Source organism: Pteronotus mesoamericanus, unplaced genomic scaffold (assembly GCF_021234165.1).
Source record: "Pteronotus mesoamericanus isolate MK-2021 breed Mesoamerican mustached bat unplaced genomic scaffold, CSHL_Meso_final scaffold_83, whole genome shotgun sequence".
NCBI classification, from domain to species: domain Eukaryota; kingdom Metazoa; phylum Chordata; class Mammalia; order Chiroptera; family Mormoopidae; genus Pteronotus; species Pteronotus mesoamericanus.
Window position 1 is genome coordinate 2866226 of NW_026555328.1, and position 24209 is coordinate 2890434.

At 55.6% G+C, this 24209-nt stretch overlaps 1 protein-coding gene across 1 annotated transcript; it reads right to left on the bottom strand.

Moving 5' to 3' along the window:
- Positions 1–24194, bottom strand: P2RX3 (purinergic receptor P2X 3). The gene is made up of 12 exons (XM_054563605.1): positions 24076–24194; positions 17104–17239; positions 16623–16694; positions 16321–16384; positions 15648–15741; positions 15247–15324; positions 14602–14743; positions 13900–14036; positions 1554–1647; positions 1205–1270; positions 529–606; positions 1–114 (listed from the first exon to the last, which is right to left on the bottom strand). Exons 1-12 carry the CDS (start codon positions 24192–24194, stop codon positions 1–3), a joined length of 1194 nt encoding a protein of 397 aa, XP_054419580.1.
- Positions 24195–24209: the final 15 nt, after the last annotated feature.

Here is a 24209-nt window from a genome sequence, read left to right on the forward strand (position 1 = left end):
CTAGTGGCCGATGGAGTAGGCCCCCGAGTCTGTGGACTGCTTCTCCTCCGGCGTCTGGTCACTGGGGTACACTGGGTTGGCCGAGGCAGTGACCTTCAGCGTCGTCCCGGTCACCTGCAGGAGGAAGGCTGGCACGGTTCTGCTCCGACCGCGGGCAGGGCCCCACTGGACAGGCTCAGCAGTGGGCTCACAGCTTTGGGGCCTTTGGGTCTTTGGGGAGCTACCCAAGTCTGTGTGACCCCAGACTCCACCCCTGCTCCTCAAGGGCAGACAGAAACCAGAGCCACCCGAGGGCAGGATTTGTCCTGGCCAGGTATGGAGAGGGGATGAGCAGTGGATGGGGACGGTGGCAGCGGCGACCCACAGAGCCCCCGTGATCCTCACAGAGCCCACTCTTGACCAAACTCCCTCTTGTCTGGACCCCCCCTGTGCACTGAGACCCAATGAGCTTCCCTTCAGAAGCCGCCGGAAGGGGAGCCGCTGCCAGTCCCTGCCTTGTCCCTCTGCCTCTCGTGCGCCCCCACTCACCTCCTCAAACTTCTTGGCTTTGTACTGGTCGGCCCCCTTGAGGAAGTTGAGCAGGATGATGTCACAGAGGACAGTCCCCTGGAGGCGGAGGAGAGGGAGGGCAGGCCCTGAGCTGCCCCAACAGCGGGCAGGGCCCGCCCGAGGCACACAGCAGGGCAGGGGTGGCCACCGTCCTCCAGGGACACCTGCCTGAGGTTTCCTCTCAGGAAAATGTCCAGGGCTTTGTGGAGTGTCTTCGCAACCCGCCCCCTCAGTGCCTGGGGTGACCCCAGAACAAAATGCAGGGAGAGGACTTGGTGGAAGGAGCAGAGGGACCGAGGGGCTGGAAGTCCCTGGGAGCAGGACTGGTCCTTGTCAAGGCTCTTCGTGTCTCCTCCCCCTCCTTCCTGGCGAGGGTCAGGAAGCTTGTGCCCGCCCGCCCTCCTGCAGAGGGGTGGGCTGCTGCAGAGGCCCCGAGCTCTCCCTGGCTGCAGGCGTTCCCACCAGGGCCGACCGGCAGCGGGCTGGCGGAGGAGACTGAAGCACCTGGCGAGAGGCTCGGCTTTTCCTTCTCGGCTGCAGCGGGGCTTGCCTGAGTCACCACCTGGGCTTACCTGGGCCGTTCCCCGCCCACCCCTGCCAGCCGGGGCCGCACCCTGACTGGCTGCCTGGCAGAACCTGGAGGGGCTGAACTCACCACTCCCACGGAGGTGAAGGCTGCCACGGAGCTGATGATGGTGGGGATGATGTTGAACTTGCCGGCCTGTACGTGCAAAGACCAAGGAGAGTGGGCAGAGAGTCCAGCAGCAGGGCAGGGGTGAGGCCAGAGGTTGAACCTGGACCCCCAGGCAGAGAGAACGCGGAGCAGCAGGCAGCAGGCCCCACCGCATCCATGGTGCAAGTGTGGCGACTGGCGGTGAGACCAGCGGATGGTCTCAGAGCTGGCGGGCGGCTGGCCCCTGCCCCCCGCCCCAGGAACCTCCTGTGGGCCCAAAGCTGGTCTGCGTGTCCTCCTGCCCACCCACCTGACCAGCTCAAGGACTCACATTCCCGTACACCAGCACGTCAAAGCGGATGCCGAAAGCCTTCAGGAGCGTGCGGTACTCGCTGCCGTTCTCCAGCTTATAGTACTTGGCAAACCTGCAGGTCAGAGGCAAAGCGGGGTCCCACGGTGGGCTCCTGCCTGGTCTGCGGGGTCCCCTGCAGGCTATGACCGTCGCTTCACCCACAACGCTCACGGATGGTTTGGTGGGACACCAGCTGCACCGTGTGGTTAGCCGGCCCCCTGCATAGGTATCATCTTGGGGGCTTGTTAAAAGGCAGATTCCCGGGTTCCGCCCTGGCCCCATGGAAGAGCATCCCTGTGAGTGGGGCCTAGGTCTCTGCCTTTTTTATAATTTCCTTCAATAACTCCTATGTGTGTGGAAGTTGGAGTCAGTCTGGACTCCACAGTTCTCCAGTCTTCTTTGTTTGAGCATCCCAAGGCCCGGCTCACTGCGGGTGCCCCGCTCCCCCTGGGCTTCTCAGCCTGCTTGGGTTCAAAGCCCAGCTCTGCCGCTCACCAACTACCTAATCCTAAGAAGCAAAGCCTTGGAGGACAGGGCCTAAATGCTACCCTCATGAACCCTGGCTGGTGTGGCTCAGTGGATTGAGCACCGGCCTGCGAACTGAAGGGCGCCCCGTTTGACTCCCATTCCCAGGCAGGGCACAGGCCTGGGTTGTGGGCCAGGTCCCCAGTTGAGGGCATGCGCGAGGCAAACACACATTGATGTTTCTCTCTCTCTTTTTCCCTCCCCTCTCTAAACATAAATAAATAAATAAAATCTTAAAAAAAAAAACTCCCATCTTCATGGCTATGGTCCGTTCCGGCCTGGGGCGTGGCAGCAGCGAGCGTCACAGGCCAAGGCCAAATGGCCTAAATTCAAGGTGCACCAGCAGGAGAGAAGGTTGGACCCCAGAAACAAAGGCATTTCTAGAAAGATAAGAAGGTCCAAGAACATGATTCTCCGAGGAGATTTTAAAGGAATTTGCAAAAGCAGCATCTGAAACAGGCGGAAGCCTCCAGGAAGCCCTCGCCCGGCTTCCAGGTTGGCCTGAGGCTGCGTGTGGGGGCACCCGCGTTTCCCCACCACCCTGCACAGAGCACCAGGAATGGGCAAATCTCTGCGGGAGCGCGTCTCGGCGGCGCAGGGAGTGTCAGGGAGAAGACACCGGTGACCCACCTGACAGGTCAGGAGACAGATGGGGAGTAACTGGTCCGAGCTGGGGTTCCGAGCCACACTGGTGGCACCAAAGTCCTTGCTCCTAACCCTGCACCGTCCTGTCCCTGAGTGCGTGGGGCAGCCACGAAGGAAGCGGGGAGCCTGGTGCCAGACCTCAAGGCCCTGCTGCTTTCTGGGCTCGGCCTCCCACCCTGGAGAATTCAGGCCTGGAGGGGTGAGTCTCCCTCCGTGGAGTCGGGGCAGCGGCTGCCCGTGGGCATTGGGCTGCGGCGGGCGGGTGAGTCGCAGGCCAGAGGCCGGACCGCTTCCCTGAAGCCTGCGTTCCTGGCCAGAGGTGGCAGCCCTGATAAATGCTCCGACATTGACCAGGAGAACAAGAAGTTGGCATCCGGGGCGGGTGCTGCCTTGCAAAGCGAAGGCTGGCTAAATTTATCTTCCGAAGGAATGTGAAGGGAACAGGGAAAAAAAGCCAAAGCGACTTGGTGCTTCTCCAGAACCTGCCTTCCAAGAGGCAATAAGCATGATAAGATCATTATCTCACCCACCACCCACCCTCAAGGGAGGCTTGGCAGGGCTTGGTTCTCTGTTGGATGGGAGGGAGAAGGAGCCTTGAGCGGTGGGAAAGGGAGGGGACAGGCTGCAGACAAAAGGACCTAGAAGTCCTGACTTGTGCACTCTAGGGCGGTCCAAGGGGCCCACCCCCATGGCGGAGACAGGCTTGGTGGCCCGGTCTCCCTTCTTGGCATGCAGCTGGGCCAAGTTTCCCAGACCCCCTTGCACCCAGCAGGGGCCCCATGACTAGTTCTTGCCCGTGGATTGTGAAGGGATGTGTGGTCTGTGACCCCTGGGCTGAGGGATGTCAGAGCAGTGACCCTTCTCTGCCCTCCCTTTCCTCAGGGCCAGTTGCTCCAGAGCCAGGGAAGAGCTCAGGGCCGTAAGTGCGGCCAAGCCAACAGGTGGCAGGAGTCCAGATCCCTGACGGCTGCGTGGAGCACCCCAACCCCGCGGACCCACAGTGCACTGTGCCAGGAACAAGAAGCAAATCTGTGTGTTAGCCACTGCGATGGGGGTTGTTTATTACAGCAGTTAGCACTATTTACCCTGTTACAAACTCCTGTAATTTTATAGCCAGGAAGCCTGAGTTAAAAAGTGAATTAAATCTGGAGAGTCATTCAAGATGAAAGAGGGAGAGAGAGGGAGAATTTCAATGATGCTACACTCCTAGGAATAAACCCTCTGAGGAAGTTCTAGAAGATCTGACTGTGGTCCTACCGCTGTCTTAACTGGCTTTTGACCCCATGCCAGTCGCTCAACCTCTCTGAGCTTTTTATCTCAACCGAGAGGCGAGAGTAAGAAGGACCAGATAAGCGAGTGTCCAGACAGAGCAATTAAAGCAAGACATAGTAAGCATTTAAAGCATGTCTGTTCTTTCTTGTCATAAGATCAAGATAAAGTGAGCTAACAATATCTACATTTTCCTTAACCATCACACCTCCTGCCTCCTACAGGTAAGAGCATTAACAATAATAGCAGACAACTTATACCGAGTGCTTACTGCGCACCTGGCATTGTGCTAAGTGCTTTACACGTCGTAACTCATTGAATACAGCACCTCAAGGAGCTCAGAGTTCCCATTCGACAGAGGAGCCAACAGGACCAGAAAGGCAACCCATCTAAGGTCACGAAACCTACAGTCAAGCAAGCGGAGCTGGGATTCAGCCTCAGGCAGTCCAGTTCCATAGCCCAGACCCTAAGCCAGCGTTTCAGATGGGTCTTTTTGCTGCCTGATTTCTGTGAGGTCATGGCTGCCTTCTCTTGGTTCTATAGCATTTGCAGGGTGGGTCTACCACTGCAGACACTGGCCGGGAGCAGGACAGGAGAGATAGGAGAGCCATGAAGTGTGAGGAGAAGGACCTCCAGCATCCTCATCTGAAAAGGGGAAAGGCTGAGCTCCACCTGCCTGGCCCCGATTTCTCCCACACACTCCGATTCCCACCTTTCCAGCCTTGGTTTTCTCAGGTGGCAAACAAGGTGGATGACAATGACACGGCCACGCCACACCTTGCCTTGCACCACGAGGCCCCTCCCAAGCCGGTCCAGCCCTCCTTCCGTTTGCAGAACGCCCTCGCTGCCATGCCCCTCCCGTGCCAGCCAAGCGGGGTGGGGGAGGGGTGGGGGAGGGGGGGCTCCCTGTACCTGCACACACCTCCCCGACACAGTCTCTGGGCGGCCTTTGCCTGTGCTGTTCCCCTCCCCAGCTCTTCTACTTGCAAACTCCTATTGACTCGTCTGGGCCCTGCTCAGGGACTTCTCATTCTTTCAAGATTTAACAAATATTTAGAGCACAGCTACTGTCTGCCAGACACTGGGCCAGGCGCTGCCGCTACCCCAGCAAGCTCTGCTCTCATGAGAGGGAGAGAAATATTAATCGCACCATCCCGTAAGTAGCTACCATTGGACTTCAGGGCTGGGAAGGAGAGGCGCGCCATTCTGAGGGCACAGTCAAGGAAGACATGTGACCTAGGCTGCCAGGCCACCGAGGCCTTGCTGTGATGTGACACTGAAGCCAAGGCTTGGGGGTTGGGGAATTCCAGGGCAGGAAGCCAGAGGTGGGGACAGCTTTCCTGGCTGAGGGAGCAGCAGGCCCTCTCAGGGGAAGTGCAGGCGTTTCTGAGGAAGCGGACAGTGTCCTGGGAGGACCGAGACCCATGGAAGCGGCAGTGTCTGGCCAGCCCCACCTCGGCGGGCAGAGCCCACCTGTGTGTGTCTCTCCCCGATTCCACGGGCACTGGTTTCACACTTGCAGCTTGAAACTGTCCACGGTCGAGTAGTTACACCACAGAAATGGGCAAACACCACAAACCCGGATTTTGTTTTCTTTTTCTCCAGAGGGCCCGTTTCCCAGCGCTGAGGCTGGGAGATCCCTCTTGGCTACCTTTTCTGTCTCTGCTGGGTCCGAGTCCTCCCCACACCAGACTTCGGTTGGTAATCTGGACTTTTGACTGCCAGCCAGCTCCCGCTGCCTCTCTTTGCCAGGGGCCCGGTGCAGTGCGTGCTTGCCGGAGGGGTGACTGAGTTTTCAGAGATTCCTGGCATCTCCCAGACTGAGTTTAGCAATGTTGTCCTCCTGGTTTCCTCCCTCCTGACTCTGGCTTCTCCAAATTCGCTCCGTTCTTCAGATGGAGCTAGTCTACAGTGGTAACAACAGCTGTTTCTCTCCCAAACAGAAAACATCTGGATCTGGCAGCTGGCTGCATGGGAAAGTAGGTGTTATTGGTTCCCACCGTGGGAGCCCAGCCTCGGGGAGGGGAAGTGGGGAAGAAGCAGGGACATTTGTACGTGGAACCCTTACTCCTGCTAAGCGCTATGCTAGAGGCGTCCACAGCCATTGTTTCATTTGGGCCCCCAACAACTCTCTGGGGGAGCCGGTGGCTTAGGAGTTTGAAATCAGCCCGTTCTGGGCTTGAATCCTGGTTGTGCCACTTGAATTCCTTTACATAACCCAGAGCAAATTACTTTACCTCCCTGCATCTCAGTTTCCCCACATATGAAGTGGGGGTGACGGCACTCGCTGTCGAGGGGGCTCGGTGTGCGGCCAGATGAGAAGGCTGAGCGAGGTGCCCACACAGAGCTTTGAGCGTATTATCCGGGGAAGGTCAGGCACCCCGGTCAGGCTTGATAGGCGGGAGGAGGCACAGCTGGGATCTGGACTGGTCTCCCGGATCCAAGCCTCTGCCCACCCGCTGCGGCTTCTCTGCAGAGGGTTAGGGGAGGGAGCTTCTGAAGCAGGAGCTTGTGGAAACACCTGAGCAGGTGTGACTGCGATCCTGCCCGAACCACCAGAAGGGAGGGTGGAGCCCGGCACCTGCAGGCCCTGAGCGTAGAAGGTGGGGGTGGGAGCCTGGGGGAGGTGGGGCTGCCAGGGTTGGGAGGGCCATCTGGGCCCAGACATTTGAAGAAAGGGGTGATTTCGGTGTGCTGGCTACTTTCCACTGTGCGGCAGGCCGACGCCTCTGGTTTCCGCGGGGGAGGGGGGGGGTTGGTCCACAGGATGGGGACCAGAGCAGCAAAGGAGTGGTGGGGCATTTATTGCGGCCCCTGCTCGCTGCCTCCCCGTGCTAGTGCCTGCAGCTGTGTCCCTCCGTGGCTGCTTCTCCTGTTAGGGACTCAGCTCTCAGCCAGGCTCCCGTTCCTTCCGCTGGCTAGGGGGCCAGAGGTGGTAAGGGCGCCCCCTTGCGTAGGCCCCGGTGACTCAGCCCCACGGTGTGCGCCTGTCTTCACTATGCGCAGCTGGGAGTGCTTCCCACGAGGCCCCTCCCTGGGACACCTGAGCTGTGACCAGAGAGGACACCCCTAACACGGGACTGAACTGAACTATTCTCAGGCCTGACGGTGCCAAGACACTCTCGAGTATGGGAGAAAGGTTGTGTGTGGGGTGCATGTGTGCTGCCAGAGCAGCAGTAGATAAAGCACGAGTAAGTACAAACGTCAATTAGCATAATAAATCGCTCGTCAGAGGTGCCTCCGCAGGGCAGCGCTGAGGCTCCCTGCAGTGCGCTGGTCTAGTCTATAAATAACAGCCCCTGCCTCAGCAGCCTGCCTTTCAAAAGCCCTTGCCATGGACTCAGACTTTTAGAGCCTGAAGGGGTCTTGGAGATTATCACCCTTAGTCAGGCAATTTTACGGAGGAGGAAACTGAGGCCTGTGGAAGGGATGAGACTTGCTCAAAATCATACTGAGCACTTGTGTCAAGGCCTGAACCACAGCCCACAGGTCCCCAGACTCACAGCCTGGGCGTTCCCTGCTTTATGTTGGCTTCATCTGAATTATTCTTGGTTTCCCCCGGCATAATTTTTTTTTCATATAAACATTTGTTATTCAGGTTCAGGTTTATCATTTGCCCTAGGTTAAAACTTCCTCGGTCATAGTGACTGGTCTCGTTCACGTCTGCATTGGGAGAGAAACTCACAGTCCTCCTCACATTAGCCACAAGAGGTTTCCTGCCACTGCCTGATTACCTCCAGTGATGGGGAACTCACTACCTGTAGGAGCAGCCCAATTTCAGGGTTGGGTAGCTCCCACTGCTAGAAACGCATCTCCCCGCTGAGCTGACATTTGCAGCAGGTGGCAGCCTTAAACGTTTGCTGAATGGAGAAGGGTTTTTATCACGATGCACAAATCCCTTGGAAGCTCTCAGACATCTGTTTAGAAACGATCCCATAGAGTGGTGGAAATTCCCTCCTAAAGCAGGGACACATAACTGTTACAGCAGCAGGGAAAACAGCAACACTCTTGAGGGATTTGGGTTGGACCTGCAAGGGAAAACTTGGGCCTGGAATTTGAGTTTCCAAGTGAAGGAGGTGGTGTTCTCAGCAAAGCTTTCTGCCTGGTGGGAAATGATTCTGCTAGCCGAAATATACTTTTACAGTTGATTTTATACTGATAGGAAAATATCGTCTGGCAGACGCTGGCATGGGGGCTGGGCAGCTTCCCTGAGCAAGCCGGGAGTCGCTGGTTAGAGAAGGGCCCCGAGCCGTATTTATTTACTTGCATTCTAGGAGTCTAGTCAGCCTCAGAGACAGACATTTCAAAAGTGGTTTGTTCTTGATCGTTTTTTAAAAAACATATTACTACTAATTTATCTTTAAGGAAGCAGGGAAAGATAGGTGGAAGCAGAGCTAGCAGCTGTACCTGACAGCCAGGTTACAGGCTGTCTGCTCCAGGGGGTACACTTTTGGGCCTCAGTTTCCTCATCTGTACAGCAGCGAGGACCCACACTGGTCCTGCCAGGATGCTGTGGTTGTAAGCATAGGCTCTGGAGCAGACGGCCAGGGTGCGGTTTCAGCTCTAGCAGCGTTTGCTCTGTGGCCTTGGGCACAGACAGGAAGCCTCTGAGCTTTCACCTTCGGCTATAAAATTCTCCCTTCACTTGATGAGAAAGAGAACCCACAAAGAGCATTTGCTAAGTCCCTGGCTCGCTGGCAAGTGCTCAGTGAGTGTTAGTCGATATTTCCTACCAGGGCTGTTGGTTGTTGCAAGGATTCAGTAGCCATAAAAATGATAAGGGGCTGTATAAATTCAGAATCGCTCTCAGCGCCTCTCACCATGCAGAATTCAAGCAAACAGGCCCCGTGAAAGAGGGCCTTCGAGTGCTTCTGGGGTGAGGATGGAGACGCCTGCTTTTAACACATACCCCATGGCTCTTGGGTGGGGAAAAACCCAGATTGCGGAAGGGATGATTAAAGCCAAGGGCGCACTTCGATTCCGTCTCTGTCAATTGGCCTCAGATCTCGCTGATCTGCACATTTCCGCATGGAAGCAGCTCAGCTGCCAAATCTCAGAGCCTTGCGAAAGCGGCTGTGGGTACATTTCCAACGCGCAGCGCTCACCACCAACACCTACAGCACGAGGAACATTTAGCAGCTGAACAGCGTTTTCTGTCCCAGGCACTGAGGGAGGAAATCCAAAACCACGTTGCCTTTTAGGAGCAAAGCTGTCTTAAGAGCGCTCAGGAGTAACAAGAATCAGACATTGCTCAGGGCACCATTTTGCTTCTCTCTCGCTGTCATCCCAGTGGTTGTTACGGGGTTCATCTCCTGGAGCTTCCTTTATATGTATACATTTCTTTTCTTATTTTGCAACTTATGTGATGGTGGGAGGTTTGCTAGAAGCAATCGCTATAGATCAGGTCCCTGGGTCTGAGTCCTGATGTTCCTCTTAATTAGGCTGTGCAATCGCGGGCAAGTCTCAAAGTCTTTCTCAGCCTACTGCGGGCTGGGGATGGGGTCAGCTGTGAGCTGTCAATCCTGTCAAAGTAGGTGTGAAAGGGCTCTAGCGGCTCTTAATCAGAGATCCAGGGATAGGCTTTCAAAGGTCTTCAAAGTCTTGAAAGTTTTTTTGCCACATAAATATAAATGCAGAGAAGGAAACTGACTACAAGGCCTGGGATACTAATTGGATACTAATTTCCTGCAAAGGAGCAGACAGAAGCCAAGGGAGTTTCCATGTCGTTACTCTGTATCTGTCTGTTTTTCTTGGAGTTGCTACTCTGAGGAGGTATTTATATCTTGTTTGTAGAAATAAAGCATCCTTTAAAAAAAGAAATTGCGGGCAACATAGCTCCTGGCGATGAATGGGCGCTTTTTTCTTGGGCAATCAATGGTGCACGCTTTTGTGGGGGGTGGGTGGGAGGGAGTGGGTAGCAGAGTTAGAGACCTCCAGAAGTGAATGCGAGCCTGTGATTTCAGGAATGAAAGTTGTCGGGGCTGGTACTGGACACCAACGCCCGCCACTTCCTTCCTCGCCCTGCCCTGGATGGTCTCAGCAGGAGCCTGGCTTCTGGCTGCTGATGGGACTGACCTGTCCTATCTCTGTCTCTGGGTTCCAGGAACTGCCTCCTGCCCTTGCCCCTTCAGACCCGGCAGCCACCAGCATCCAGTTATTGGCCTGCATGATCCTTCCTGGTATCCCTGCACCCTGCCCACACTTCAGAAGCAGTCCCTTTATTAAACTCTCCTCAAATTACCCAGTTTGCATGTGCCATCTGTTTCCTGCTGGGACCCTGACTGGTACAGTATTTTTAATTTGTCTTTGTACCCTTTCTGCCGATACGCTCACACACGCCACATCAATTCCCTGACACTCTCACGCACACGCACGTGCTGGCTCCCACAGCGGACATGCACAGTCACGCAGAGACTCATACCCCCGCTTCCACCCTCACCCACACACACTCACACTCACCCACAGACACACGCCCTCACTCATACACTCACCCTCAGTACTCACCACAGAGACTGTTCCCAGCTCTGGGGAAAGTCGTGCTCTGGTTAAAACCCTGCTCTGGTGAACCGAGGGTCCACCTGCAACGCAGGAACCCTGCCACCAGGCTGCCTGCACCCTCGCACCATTGACCTGGGACGCTCGCCAGCTCTTGTTTTTAGGGATGCTGCACTTTGTCCATTACTGATCCAGACAAACGCGCCAACTGCACACTCTCAAGGTACTTGGAAAGAGACTTTATAAAAATGCCACGTTTGAAGAAAACAAAAAAAGGTAAAGTGTCCCCTAGAGTCTTTAGCCATGCAGAACAGACTTAGAAGTAAAATAAAATCTTTCCGCCAGGTTTTAGGTAGGTAGGGACAGACAGAAACCTTCAGATCACGCAGACAAAGACTAGTTTAGAGGGACAGCACCAGGTGCTTTGGGTGGGGGTTGAAGGGAGACACGTTTTGGCTCAATACAAGGTCACCTTTACAATAATCACAGCCCGTCCAATGACAAACAGGCCACCTTGTGAAGTAGCCCCTTGTCTAGGGCTGCGTTGCAGAGAGATGGATGCAGGAGTTGGGAGCAAATGACCTCTAAGGCTACTCTAGGACAGACGTCAACCCCGCTTTGAAGTTTCTACTTCCTCATCTGTAGAATGACCGCTTTCCTCTAGGTGTCTCCAAGGGATCCTCCACAACGATAGATTCGCTAAATCTCTGATTCTGCAGGCAAAGCCTGGAAATCAGAGCCTGGAAAAATGGTGGTGGGGCGGGGGAGGTTGGAAAGGGGCTGCAGAAGTCATTAGCGATGGAAATGCAAATCTCTAGCCGCCTCTGGATGTCTGAGTTTGCATATTAAAACGCGGCTGAATCTGGGCGGAATGATTCCACTCCCTCCAGAGCAAAGGGTGGGGAACCGCAGGACGCTGAAAATCCTGGCCTCTGCCAAGGGTGAATGGATTTCTTTGGGGGGCCAAGGCTCAGCCTAGGCACAGGGCACTGAAGGGCTGCTAGCTGGTTAGCCTCCCTGGTCGTCAGCTTCTTCGTTGGGGACCAAAGTCTCAAGCACAGAGGCAGGTTTATCTGAGGATTAACAAGTGCCAGTGTCCCCACCCTTCCTGGCTGGGGTAGAGACTGTCCCAGAAAACACACCTGCATCCAGGCTCCCGTGCTTGCTGGCTCCGTGACCTTGGAAAACTCGTTAAAGTCTGCAAGCCTCGGTTTTCTCCCTTGTGAAGCGGGGGCGGGGCGGGGGGGGGTGGTAGCACCTGCCTTGCAGGGTGGGAGTGGGGGCTGCGGGTAAAGAACAGGGAACCAAAGCACTCAAGGCACTTTGCACACGGGGCGCCCAGGATCGCGCCTGCCGACAGGGAGCCTGTGGGGCGCTCAGGAGCAGCATACATTGTGCCCATCACCGGCTCCGCCCTCGCTGACCCGGGCTGAGGCCCCTTTTCTCTCATCCCAGAATTCGGAAAGGCGGCTCCTGCGGGCTCTTAGCTGAGCCTTGGGCGTCTGTGCGGTGTCAGGAGCTGGAAGGCGGCATGCAGGTGGGTGGCTGGGCATCCAGGGAGGGAGTTTAGGGAGCTGGGGCAGAGCCCTCTGCTTGCCAAGACCCCTGGATACTCCCCTACACAGTGCCATTCCTCTGGGAAGTCTCTGAAACCACAAGGATGAAACTGGGCGGCCTTGCCCCCTCATATTCTGGCCTGGAGATCTTTGGTGAGGGGGTCAGTTAGGTGGGGCCCACACCTCTCAGGTCATTTCCTTAGGCCCAGGGGGAAGTATGCTCACAGGAGCCCCTCTGAACTGGCTCCCCAAAGACAAGCCAACGTACTTAGGACCAGGCCCGCTGCACGGGCAGCGGTGCCGAGGCAAGGCGTGCATGCGTGTGCCACAGCACCCTAAATTGGAGATAGAGAGCTCCCATCCAGTTCTTTGTTAAATGAAAGGCATCGTTCTAAAACCGTGTGACACCGCTAGTCGAGGTCTTCCTAATAGTTATATTTTCATAAGCTTTCCTGCCAAGTAAGTGATTTGGAGGATTGAAGAATTCCCCATGGCCGGAGGGAAGTTATGAAGATGAAAACTTGCATTTTAGATCATGAGAATTTTATTAATATGTTCCTATTTTAAGCTACCATACAAAATCCTTTGTATTGATTTCAGTATGATGTACCCGACTGAATAAATATACCAATTTCTGCCAGGGAGCCAAACAGTATTTTTAAACTACTTTAAAATATGTGTTGTTTCCTATGATTTTTTAAAGTTTGGAGTTGATTATGAAAGCACTTTCAATTTTTTAAAAACTTCTTTTTTCCAGAGATTATACATGCATATTTTAAACTATTAAACATAAAGCTCAATGGGGTGGATAGTTATTTTTGAATCTACAAAGGAAGGTTAAAAAAAAGGTGAAATAATTTTTTTTTTTGCTTGTGTATGTCATTATATTGACAAATACCACTACAACAATGAAAACCTGACTAGCAATTCTTTAAACATATAACTGAAATATATTGTTATACAGGTCTTTTTCTGATTGCTGTTTATTTAGCCAATTAGCCTGTTCAGTACATAACACTGTGTCCTTAGGGTTCTGCCAGAAACGTCAGGATCTTCAAAAACTAAGGGCAAAACAGAACAGAGAGCTAATGCTTTTCAGAGATTGGCTGATAGGATCCTCAAGATAATAATGACACTCCGGCCCTTTCTTGGATGGGGAAATTAGGAGGGGACAAGGTCAAGGGCTTGCTTGAGGGCTTCCAGCTGGTTCCAAATAGCTCAAGCTGGCTCCTTTCCTTTTCTTCACAGTGGAAGGGGGAGTGAGGGGCTCCCTTGTGTCCCAAGGCCATTGGGAATATCAATTAGATGCTATTAAAGACTGGTTTGAGCTCTAAGATAGTTTGGAAAGGCACTGAGGAACTAATGATCATTGTAACTGTTGTTTGTGACTCCAGTGAAATTTCCTGGTTCTGGACAGAAATACAAAATTTCCATCTTGCAAGATGATACCAGCTATTGCCCCTGCTTTTTGGCACGAGAGCCCATAGGAACCGCAGGCACAGAAGAAGGAACAGGGCTGTCCCGGAGCGACTTAGGCACGTCACAGCTGTAGAGCCGGAGCGAAAAGCGGGCCCAGAACCCCAGAGCCCAGCATTTCAGGAGGGCGTGGCCGTCCGGAGCACGACCCTCGGCACGGCCCCTCCCTGCGGCGGGAGCCGTCACCTCCCAGGAAGGCCGGTCCCTCTCTCAGAGGCTATGGTTGGAAAGCCCTTCCTAATTTTGAGCAGAAACGCGCCGGGGGGAACGTGGGACCTTTTCTCCCTAATACGCATTGTTGCTTCAAGCGTCGTCCTTTAGGACAGCCCTTGCCTCCTTCCCCTGCGTCCCGGGATTACCTGAAGTTGTAGCCTGGGGAGACGCTGCTCTTCTCAGAAACACTGTCCAGCCGCGTGAAGGAGTACTTGGGGATGCACTGGTCCCAGGCCTTGTCCAAGTCGCACACCCAGCCGATCTTAATGCCCAGAACTCCGCCCTGGAGAAAGGGGCCCGGTTGGAGCGCTTCCCCGCCGCAGCACCCCCGCCTCCGCCCCCGCCCTCCAAATCCCCGTCCTCGTCTGTGGGCAGGGTGGAGGGTGTGACAAAAGGACGCCTGATTTCTTTGCATTTTCTTGGTGGGGGATGCATGGCGGGAGAAAGAAAAGTGATTTGTCGTCACACGTTGCTTAGTACAAAAGTACTGTAGCTGAGGACGAGAGCCCTCAAGCCTCTAAGCCCTGCCTGCGGTATCGTCAGTCCCTTACCTAGCACACGGGAGAAAGTGGCTACAGAACCACTTTTCAGAGGGCCAAGGCCTCTCTATCTGCAGGTGAAGTGTGAAGATGGGAATGGGGAACGAGGCGTGGGGGGAAGGGTGAGGGAAGTGAGACCAGTCAGGACCGGTGGGTGGCTGGGTGGGAAGGGCTCAGGGGCCGAGCCACTGGCCGGCCTGGGGTGCTCCCACCAGGTGGCGCTGTCTCCCTGCCGCGCGCTCCCCCAGCAGCCCCTCTGCTCGCTGAAGGGTCCCCCCCAAGCTCCTGGAAGAGCGCCTAGGTCCTTACCGTGCTGGCCAGTTTGGCAAAATCCTGCCCCGCAAACTTGACCACATCCCCTACACGCAAGATGGGGCAGAAGGGGGCTTTGTCCGGGTGGAAGCGGCAGGTCTTCATGTCAGCAGCTGTCAAATTGGGAAGCAGGTTTCCCCTGGGGGGCCGGAGGTGGGTGGGGGGAGGAAGAGAGGAGAGAGGTGAGGCCCAGGGTGAGGGCGGAGACAGACCTGCCCAAGGTTTTCTCCAGCCTTCCGGAGCCTCAGGGCCCTTCTGCTTTGGGGGGGGTGGGGGCGGGGCGTCTGAGACCTGAGCTCTTGGACACTCCCGGTCTCCCTCACCCCTGTCCCTGCATCATTCTTGTAGCTCCTACCACCCGCTCTCCCCCCTCTGCATCACCAGTGTTCAGGTCAATTGTCCCTCAGCTCTCAGGTTGGGGCTGCTGGGTGTTGGGGAGGGGTGGACGCTGGCAGAGAAGCTGGCCTCAGTGTCCACCGAATACTCGGTGGTCGGGGCTGGCCGGGAGATCAGGACAGGAGCCCAGGGAGACGGGGAGAAGGTGGGATGAGCCGGGGTGAACAGGCATCTCCTGTCCTCTGAAAACGAGAGGGCAGCACGGGCTGGGTGCACCGCCTCTTGGCTTTCGGGAGGAGGACTCACTTCTCAAAGTCGAAGAGGGGGAACCGGATGCTGTTCTTGATGAAAATAGTGAAGTTCTCGGCTTCCATCATGACAGGCCTGTGGGTGAGCACGGAAGGAAGAGGAAGGGGAACAGGGGAGCTTTCACTCCGGGGGCCGCCCTTCCTGGTGGACGCATCCCATTGGGCATGGGGGCATGGCCTCTCTGGGTCTGGGGGTCAGAGGGACAGGACGGTGGCAGGTCAGGTGAGCTGGGGAAGATGCTATACCGAGGCCACTGCCCACCCCAGGTGGACACTGGCGAGGTGAGGGTGCCCACAAAGCCCCGGCAGCTCAGAGACACCGAGCTCCACACAGTGGAGAAAGAGAGCGGGGGGTGGGGGGTGGGCAGTGGCTTTCTTCCCGTCTGGTCAGGCCCTTACATTTCCACCGTGTCCACCTCAGCGGGGCACCAGCCCTGGATCTCACAGGTCCGGAGCACAGAACTGTAATTCACGCAGCGGCCGGTGAGGATCCCTGGGAGGGAGGGGACACGGTGCTGTGTGCTTGTCTGGCCCATTGCCGAGTCCTTCCCCCACCCCAACCCTCCTCATAAGAGATGCCCCTAAAACATACACACACATAGGGATCCTGCAAGTGGAGGGAAAGGCCAGGCCACGCAAGGGAGGTCCACTGGGGTCACATTACCCCTGCAGAGGCTTTCTCCTCCCCTCCTCCCAGCCCGGGGCCAAGCCAAAGGGAGGTGACAATCTTCCTCTTACAGGGTCCCTGTGCTCCACAGTCACCGCATGCTCTTTCTTGCCTCGGAGCCTTTGCTGACTCTGTTCCTCTTGCTTAGAACGTCCCTTTTAAAGCCTCCCTATCCTGCCAAGTTCTACCCATCTTTCAGGGCCCGTCTCAACTGTCACTGCCTCTAGGAAGCCATTTGGAACCAACCTTTCTCCCTCCTCTGCCTCCCATAGTACCTCCTTGATGTCACCTGCCACGTCATAGCACAGCTGTCTGTCACTCCCATCCTTGCACTCGGAACTCCCCTGGGGGGTCCCAATACCTCTTCGGGGGTTTTTAAGGAGGTGGGGAAGGGGCTCCACTCACCCCCACCCGGAAAGTGCTCAGGCCCGCACTGGCTGTCCGATACGCAGCGGTACTTGTCCTCGCTCTGCAGGGACACAGGGACACAGGTCCACAGGTGGGTGAAGGACACTGGGCCAGCCCTGGGTGAGCCCCTTGGCACCCACTGCCTCCCCACAGCCGGTGGACTCTGGAGCGGGGAGGTCGGTCCTGGGGCGCGGCTCCAAGGCAGGACCTTGAACCTGTGCTTACACCCACCTCCTGGCAGCCACAGCCCCTCCCACGTTTTCCTCCTGGACCTGCTTCATCCAACTCCCTCCCCTCACCTCTGGGCAGAATCCTTGCATCTGGTTTTCAGTGACAATCATCTTGGTGATGATGACAAAGACAGAGGTGCCCTTGGGAGAAGAATGGAGAGAAGGAAACATGACAGTGCCCATCTGGGAGGCGGGGACTACTTTATCCCCACTTGACACACGAGGAAGCTGAGGCTCCGGCTGAGAGATTGGGCCAAGGTCACAGGGCTAATGGAGGGCAGGCGTGGGGTCCAAACCAGGTTCTTAGAGCTACCCACCTGGCCCCTGAGGCTCCCTCTGTGTCGTCCTTGATTACGGACATGTCGTAGCAGAACAAGAGAGGATGCCTCTCGCCGCACTCCAGGAGGGCCGGCCACCCCCACCCCCGCCCCAAGCTGCTGGGGAAGGGCGACGCCACAGAATCTGGTTCGGGAATCCCATCGGCACGCACTCCTCCAACCTTCCCAGGGTTTGGGCATCTACCTAGTGACCTGGCATAGGGGGGCCATACCTGGGGTGGGGTCACATAATCAGACACATCCATGACTCTGTTGGCATAGCGTCCAAAGCCCTTCACCTTGGTTACCACGGAGGACTCGATGGCTGTGTCCCGCACCTGGTATGCCTTCTCATGTAAGAAAACCCACCTGGGCAGGGGAGCAGGGATGGAGAGCAAGAGAGAAGGGCGTGGGCCCGTGAGACAGAGGCTGGGAGGGGTCGCCTTCCTGTGGGGAGGCCCATGCTGCAGGTGTGGGAGCTCACAGTGAGCCCTGGCTTGGCTTAGACTACTGTCTCCATCTCTCCCCCCGGCCCCATTTCTTGCTTAAGGAGCATTTTTAGACTTTTTTCCCTTAATCATGCCCCCCTCATGGAATTTTAATGCAACGCACACCAGTTTATGTATTGTACATATATTTGTGCTTGACACACAAAAGAGTGAGATAGTTTTATTCTTCAGGAACCAATGTTCACCCTTTGAGGGCGCTATCACTCCCCTGAGAACGTATCTATTCCTGCTGCTGATGAGGCCGCCTCTCTGGAAGGAATCCAGGCAGAAACGGCAGGGACTCTGCATCCCAGGCCTTGCCCATAGCTGTATCCTAAGTGTCTGCACATAGTATGTGTTCAATAAACAAGTCAATGACGATGCTCAGGAACTGGGCACCTGACAGAGTCTCCACCTGTGCAAGCATTGCGTCACAAGGATGGAGGAGGAAGGGAGGGCTGCGGCTGAGCCTTTACCTGGCAGGTAGATGGAGTTGGGCTGCGAAGGAGGGCCTTAATCTTATTTCTTGGGTTGTGCTGCCACCTGGTGGACATTTACCTGTACTAGCTTCTTCCTGCGGCTCCCAGCCATTAAGGGACCCCTGGGATCAGGGAGGGACTCTTCCCTTCTCCCATCCCTATCTGTCTCCCGAGACTCTTGCAGCCTCCCACAGATGCAAGAAGGGCCTGCCGACAACTCTTCCCTCTGCATTTCTCTGAGGTGCCCGCCTTCCCAGTAGAAACACTCATCACAGCCCTCGTGGCCTCACTGTCATGCTTCCAGCAGGCAGTGCAGTCCCCTTTGTCCCCAACAGCGCACGGGAGGCAGATGCTGATACTATGCCCATTGTACAGATGAGAAAACCTCAGCAGATGTGCTTGGAAAATGCTGCAGACTCTCAGCTTTGCAGAGACACCGGCGATGTCTTGCGGAGCCCGGGAGCGTGCTTTTGGGAACGCTGGGTTGGGACCATTTTCTGCATGCTGACCAGGGTGGACCAAGGTTGCGGACCCCATCAGATGAGGATGGGTGGGAGGAACTGGAGATGGTATATGGCAAAGAAGACAAAGCTGGCAGCTGGGGGGCTTCTGAGGGCAACACGTAGGCTGGCCGAGGACTTTACAAGGAGGGGGTTTACGAGGTGGACTTTACAAGGGGGACTTCAAGCTCAGGAGCTTTCGTGGGCTGTGGGTGGCGATGAGCACCACCGGCCTGGGAGGTCTCAAGAAGAAGCCTGACGCCCACTTTCCAGGGGGAGGTTGGGTGGGATGGCCTTATGGGGTCCCCCAATGTTGGAAGCTGGGAGAGCAGCTCCTGGACTACGCTGAGGGTCAGTCATTGGTGGGATGGGCACCTGCCCACCATGTTCACTTGAATACAGGCTGACATTTCCAGTGGCTCCTTGCTCAGTCTTCAGTGAGAGGGGTCAGAGTTACCCCACACCAGGGCCTCCCTCGTGTGTGACTCCCACGCGTTCTTGTGTAGGAGAGGACGGGTGGAGCCCCAGCCAGCACTGGCAGATGGCTCCCAACCTGTCACCTGTTTTATTGTTTCAGCCTTCCAGCAGGCCACCTCCTAATTAATGCCCCATTAACAGCTATTTGCAGGCTTGTAAAATGCTCTTATGAACACGGCATCTGTGGAAGTCCAAGGAGCCATGAGCTGTACTGCCTTGGCACTTTTCTTTCCTTCTTTTGTTTCTTCTGGAAGGAAAGGGGGGCGGGGTGTTCATCAAGGTCTTTTAAGGAAGCGTGGCTCACACAGAAATCTCACCTGCTGTCTTCTGTCCCAGCAGAAGAGAAGGGAGTAGCCCTGATACAGAAAGCTACCTGAATGGGCATTCTTAGCTCATGGCCTTGGGCCCCGAGGAGCAGAGGCAGGGAGGTCTCTGGCCCCAGCTCTGCTCCCAGCTGAGAACGGTGCTGTCACTACTGTACACTCACCTGAGTGGATGTCACAGCCACAACACACCCTCCAGAACCTGTGCCTGGCCACAGGATGGAGACAGCTCCGAGCACTGACTTAATAAAATGGTGTCCTGAGCTGCCCCTCACCCCCCATCTTTAAAGTCCAGGAACATTTGCAGAGGAGAAGCAGAGCTCAGATTATTATTACCATATAATCAACTCTGCACTCCAAGGGCTGTATGTGTGAAGGATTCATTGACTCTTTACCACAGCCCAGTGACACAGCTTTGTTATGATCATTGTGCCACAATAAAGAAACTGAGGCACAGAGTGGTGTGCAGACTTGCCAAGCTGGCGGGTGGGTTCCAAACTGGGCAGACTGCTCACGCTCTCCTCACTACAGGGCCTCTAGCTGTATCCCAGGTGGGGGCCCAGCCACAGCTGGCCCCCTGAACTGGGTCCTGGTCCGTGTCCCGCTGGTTCCTGCCTGTCACCAGGAAAAGCACCGCCTAGCTTCGGAGTGTCTCAGGAGGAAGGGCCATGGGCTTGGAGGAGCAATTAACCAATCTCTGTCCTCCCCCTCCTTCTTCAGGGCTCCCTCTTGTGCCTGGTGGGGAGGAGAGGCCACACCAGAATTCTCCCTCTGAGTTAAATAACAAGTGGAAGAATTTAGTAGCCCTGCGGGGCTTGAGGACGTCATCAGGGCAGCTCGACGAAAGGGGACGCTTCATTTCCAGAATGGAGAGGCTGAGTCTGTCCCCAGAGGCCAGGGCTGAGGCGATGGGGCAGGACTGAGCCTTCAGTTCTTGGCATTGCCTCTGCTGCTCTAACTTATTTTTTCTCATGTTCCTGGTTTATTATTTATAGAGCGGAAGGCGTGTGGCAGCTCCTTGGCAGGTGGGGTGTGCAGGAAGGAGTCCAGAGCAGCGTCCCAGCGCTCGCCTGTCCAGCCCCAGGGAGTCAGGGAGGAGGCCAGGGAGTGGGCGTGAGGAGGGTGTGTGGTGTGTGCTGGGAGGACGGGGTCTCTGAGGAAGGTGTGAACTGGGCAGGGGGGAAGGGGGAGGCGTGAGGGCGCATCTACGCAACAATGATAGGGACCATCTACTGCTGAGCCACCCGTCTCAGGCGAGGCAGCGACGCGTCACTCTGCCTTGCCATAACTCTGGGGAGGGGCATCCCTAAGCCCATTTTCCAGATACAGCGACTGAGACTTAGAGACGTGCAGTGACCCGTCCAGGCCCCGCTACTAGTGGGGGTTGGTGTCAGAGTGATGCTTCTAACCCAGTGCTCCCTGTCCCTTGATCTCCCGGTCACGGGGCTGCGGTGAGGGGAGAAGGGAGGCAAGAAGGAACGCCACTCCTCTCTCTAAGCCTGTAAGATGGGGTTCCAACAGTTCTTCCCACCACGTTGTCACCTCGTGTGCTGACGAGGTGCCTTGGGGTGCTACCTTGGGCTGAGGAGAGGGGATGAGGGGCTAGAAGGTCAAATTCCAGCCTTTTCTTTACACAGGAGCAGCTCCTTGTTTTCGCAGTTTTGCGTATTGTGCACACAGTGAGTGTGTGGCTTGGGCGATGCAGGGGGAGGAACAGGACAGGGAGCCCGGGGCTGCGATGGGGTCAGAGGCACCGTCTGCCACCACAGGTCCTTCCCGTGGGTAGAGCGTCAAAGGGCCAGGACTTCCCACTCGTTTGAGGAAAACATCCTAAGGCCATGCACATGCCAGTGTCCTGGGGACTCAGGGCCCAGGGATCTTCTATTTCCTCCTCAGATCCTCACAGGATCCAGAAAAGAGACTGGCTCTTAGGAAGTCCCACCCCACAGAAGAGGCTGTCTTACCACCTGGGCCCAGGAAAGACAATGGGAGAAACACCAGATGAAGTGGTGTCAACAACAGACAGGCAGATGAGGCTAGAGGCAGGGGTCTGGTGTGTTGCTCTGGGGGCACGAGAGAAATGGTTGGCCCATATTACACACATCCTAGGTAAGGTTGTGCATCTGGTCTACCCGAGAGGCATGCTATAGAAGATACTCAAGTATTAGTTAGGCATTAATATCACAGCATTAAAAGTCCTTCCAAATTCTATTGAGCACAAGACACAGTATTCTCTCTCCATAGGACTGGCCACCTGTTCACACATTTTCCTGCATGTATCCCTACCTATTCCAATCCCTTGGCATGTGAGACAAAGCAGCCTTCCCAACTCAGATCTCATCATGTCTGTCTCTCTCAATCTCTCTCTCTTTCTCTCTCTCTCCCCCCCTCTCTCTCACACACACACACACAAACACTTCAGTGCTTCCCCATCCATTCCTCTGCCGAGGGCTGGCGTCCACCTGGGATCCTGCCCCCACCTTACAACACCTTCCCCTCGCTCCCTCCACTCCAGCTGTAGGCACGTTCTTTTATTCTCACCGTGAGCCAGGCCCTTTCCCTTTGCAGAACTGGGTTTCTCTGCCTTGCACTGTCCCTTCCCTGGGCTGCTCTTATTCATCCTTCAGACCTTGGCGTAAATGCCACATCTACAGGAAACCTTCCTTAGCTCCGTGACCAGGTCAAATACTCCCATACGAGCTGCTGTCCTAGCACTGCGTGCCTCTTCTTTGAACCCTGAACCTCAGTTGAAATTTTACATTTGTTTTCAGAGATTATTTGACTAATGTCTACCCCTAGCACTGTATGCTCCATGAAGGTGAAGACCCTGTCTGCTCTTGCCCACTGTTCTACCCTTGGTGCACAATGCCTGGTATTGCAGGTGCAATCACTTCTTGCTCAATCACTTCTTGCTAAATTAATGCCAATGGATTCAGGGAGTCCTAATGGCGCATGGGCTCAGAGATGGGGCTCCGGCCGGGGGCTGGGCTGCGGAGTGCACTGATGTAAATGGAAGCAGCTGCTCCAGGGGGAGCTGTCAGGCTGGAAGATGGATGGGGTAGGATACCGAGACGCCATCTCGCGCTGGCTCCAACAGGCCAGGCTCCAGCACCAAGGGCTGGAGCATCAGACTGGATCGCGATGAGGGACAGACAAGGGCAGCGGGGCGCTGAGCAGGCTGGTCCAGGAGCCAGCTGTCTCTACCCACCCTCCATCCATCTCCTGCCTGGAGCCAACAGAGCTGGACCAGGCCGCGAATGTGCTGAGGCGGCTTTTGGCACTCATCTGGACAAACATCTGTGGCTACGTGTAAACAATCACAGCATCACACGTGCACGTGAACATGAGCCTTTAGGAACCAACTTTGAGCCAGGCTCCAGAGATGCGGACAGGAAACATTTGCAAACATCTCACAAAACCCCGAACTTGGAAGGGAACGTCAAGGCCACTCAATCCTCCCCAAAGCTTGAGTCCTTTCTCTAATGTCCCCATGAGCAGCACTGGATGGACAGCCTCGTCTACAACATCTGCACGACCAAAGATTACTGGCCCTCACCAAGTGCACAGGACCAAAATCCCTACGCCCATGACTGCCCATCTTCCCGTGCACGTCCTCAGGCACTGCTGCGACCTCCAGGCGCGGCGGCCCCCCGCGTGCTGCCCCAGGCTGCATGCACACCCGATGCCTCCTTTGAGTTGCTTGAGTTAACTCATGACAGCTGTCAGTGGCTTGCTGTCTGACACACACAGACCCATTGTCTCAAAGAACAGTGGGAACTAGAGACCTGCACACCAGGACGGAAAACCCTTGGGGTTGCAGCCTGTATTTCCTGGTGCCCACCAGTGCGTGACGGTGAGGGGGAGAGAACCTGTGTTTCTTCCCCGGTTCTCATGTGTGCTGTGGCTCTTTGTGCATGTGTGTGTCTCTGTGTGTGAATGTGCATGTCTCTGTGTGTCCATGTGTATGTGTGTGGGTGTGTCTCTCTGTGTGTGTCTGTGTGAGTATATGTCTGTGTGTGTGAATGCATATGTCTGCGTGTGTCCATGTGTCTGTGTGTATGTGTGTGTATGTGTGTGGGGGGTGCCTCAAAGAGGTGGAGGCCAAGAGGGGTGTTTGGACATCGCTGGCTGTTAAGCATCTCCCAGGATGGGCGATAAGGGTACAAAGTCAGGGAGGAGGAGGGAATTTACGCTTTCTGACAAAGGGGAGTATTTTCGACTTTGTGAGGAGAGACGCTACACCATGTTCAAAAAAGCCCCTTTTCTCCTCAACAACCCTTCCTTTGAGCGTTGTTGGCACCTGTTTCTCTCTTCCTCCCAAGGAGAAGATCTCCCTCTTCTGTCGACCCTCCAAGAGCAAGGGCTTCCCGGCTTTCCCCCTTCTCTCCCACCCCCGTGCCAGGAGGGGATGCCTCATTCTAAAGCTGGTCCAGTTCTCCCCTCCCTCCCCTGGCTGCTCTTCTTCCCACCCTGCAATCAACCTGTCGCCATCTCCCTTGTCTCAGTGCCTTCTGTCCCCTTCTGTCCTCCTTGTCTTTTTGAGACCCTCAAGAGTTGACTGAGGTGAATGGAAAGATGTGGGTTTGGGAGCCGGTCTGTTCTCTGGTTGGGGTGGCAATGAGAGAAGGGAGAAGGGAGATGGTCTCCTGGGACCTGTCCCCGTGGGGAGCAGTGCCGGGGCAAGGACTGCCCTTGGGGTATGTGCCTAGGGACCACTCTCCAACTACGGGGGGGATTTCCTGGGCAAAAGAACTCCTCTAGGGACCAGATCGTTGATGGGAGCGGCGGAGGCCAGTCCTTGGGACACGATTCCACCAAAAAGACTGTTTCCTCAAGAGAGGAGAAGCTTAGGAAGCTGGCCAGCAATACGGAGGGGAGGAGGGAGTCAGGATGCCGGAGAGCCCTCCCCTCCCGGGACCTGAAGGACCACAGACTCACCCCACAAAGTAGGAGATGATCAGAAGCTGAACTGCCCGGTTGATGATCCCAATGGTCCAGCTCTTCACAACCACAGATTTGGTGGTCTCATAGGTGAAGAAATCCGATATGCAGTTCATACTGAAAGAGTGCTC

Excerpts from the sequence above, each read along its gene's own strand:
- P2RX3 (XM_054563605.1), bottom strand. The coding sequence starts at position 24,194 with ATGAACTGCATATCGGATTTCTTCACCTATGAGACCACCAAATCTGTG. Across the intron at positions 1,648-13,899 it reads TCCCCAGGCTACAACTTCAG|GTTTGCCAAGTACTATAAGC; the intron begins GTAATCCCGGGA and ends TCTGACCTGCAG. Across the intron at positions 1,271-1,553 it reads ACGTGCTGGTGTACGGGAAT|GCCGGCAAGTTCAACATCAT; the intron begins GTGAGTCCTTGA and ends TTGCACGTACAG.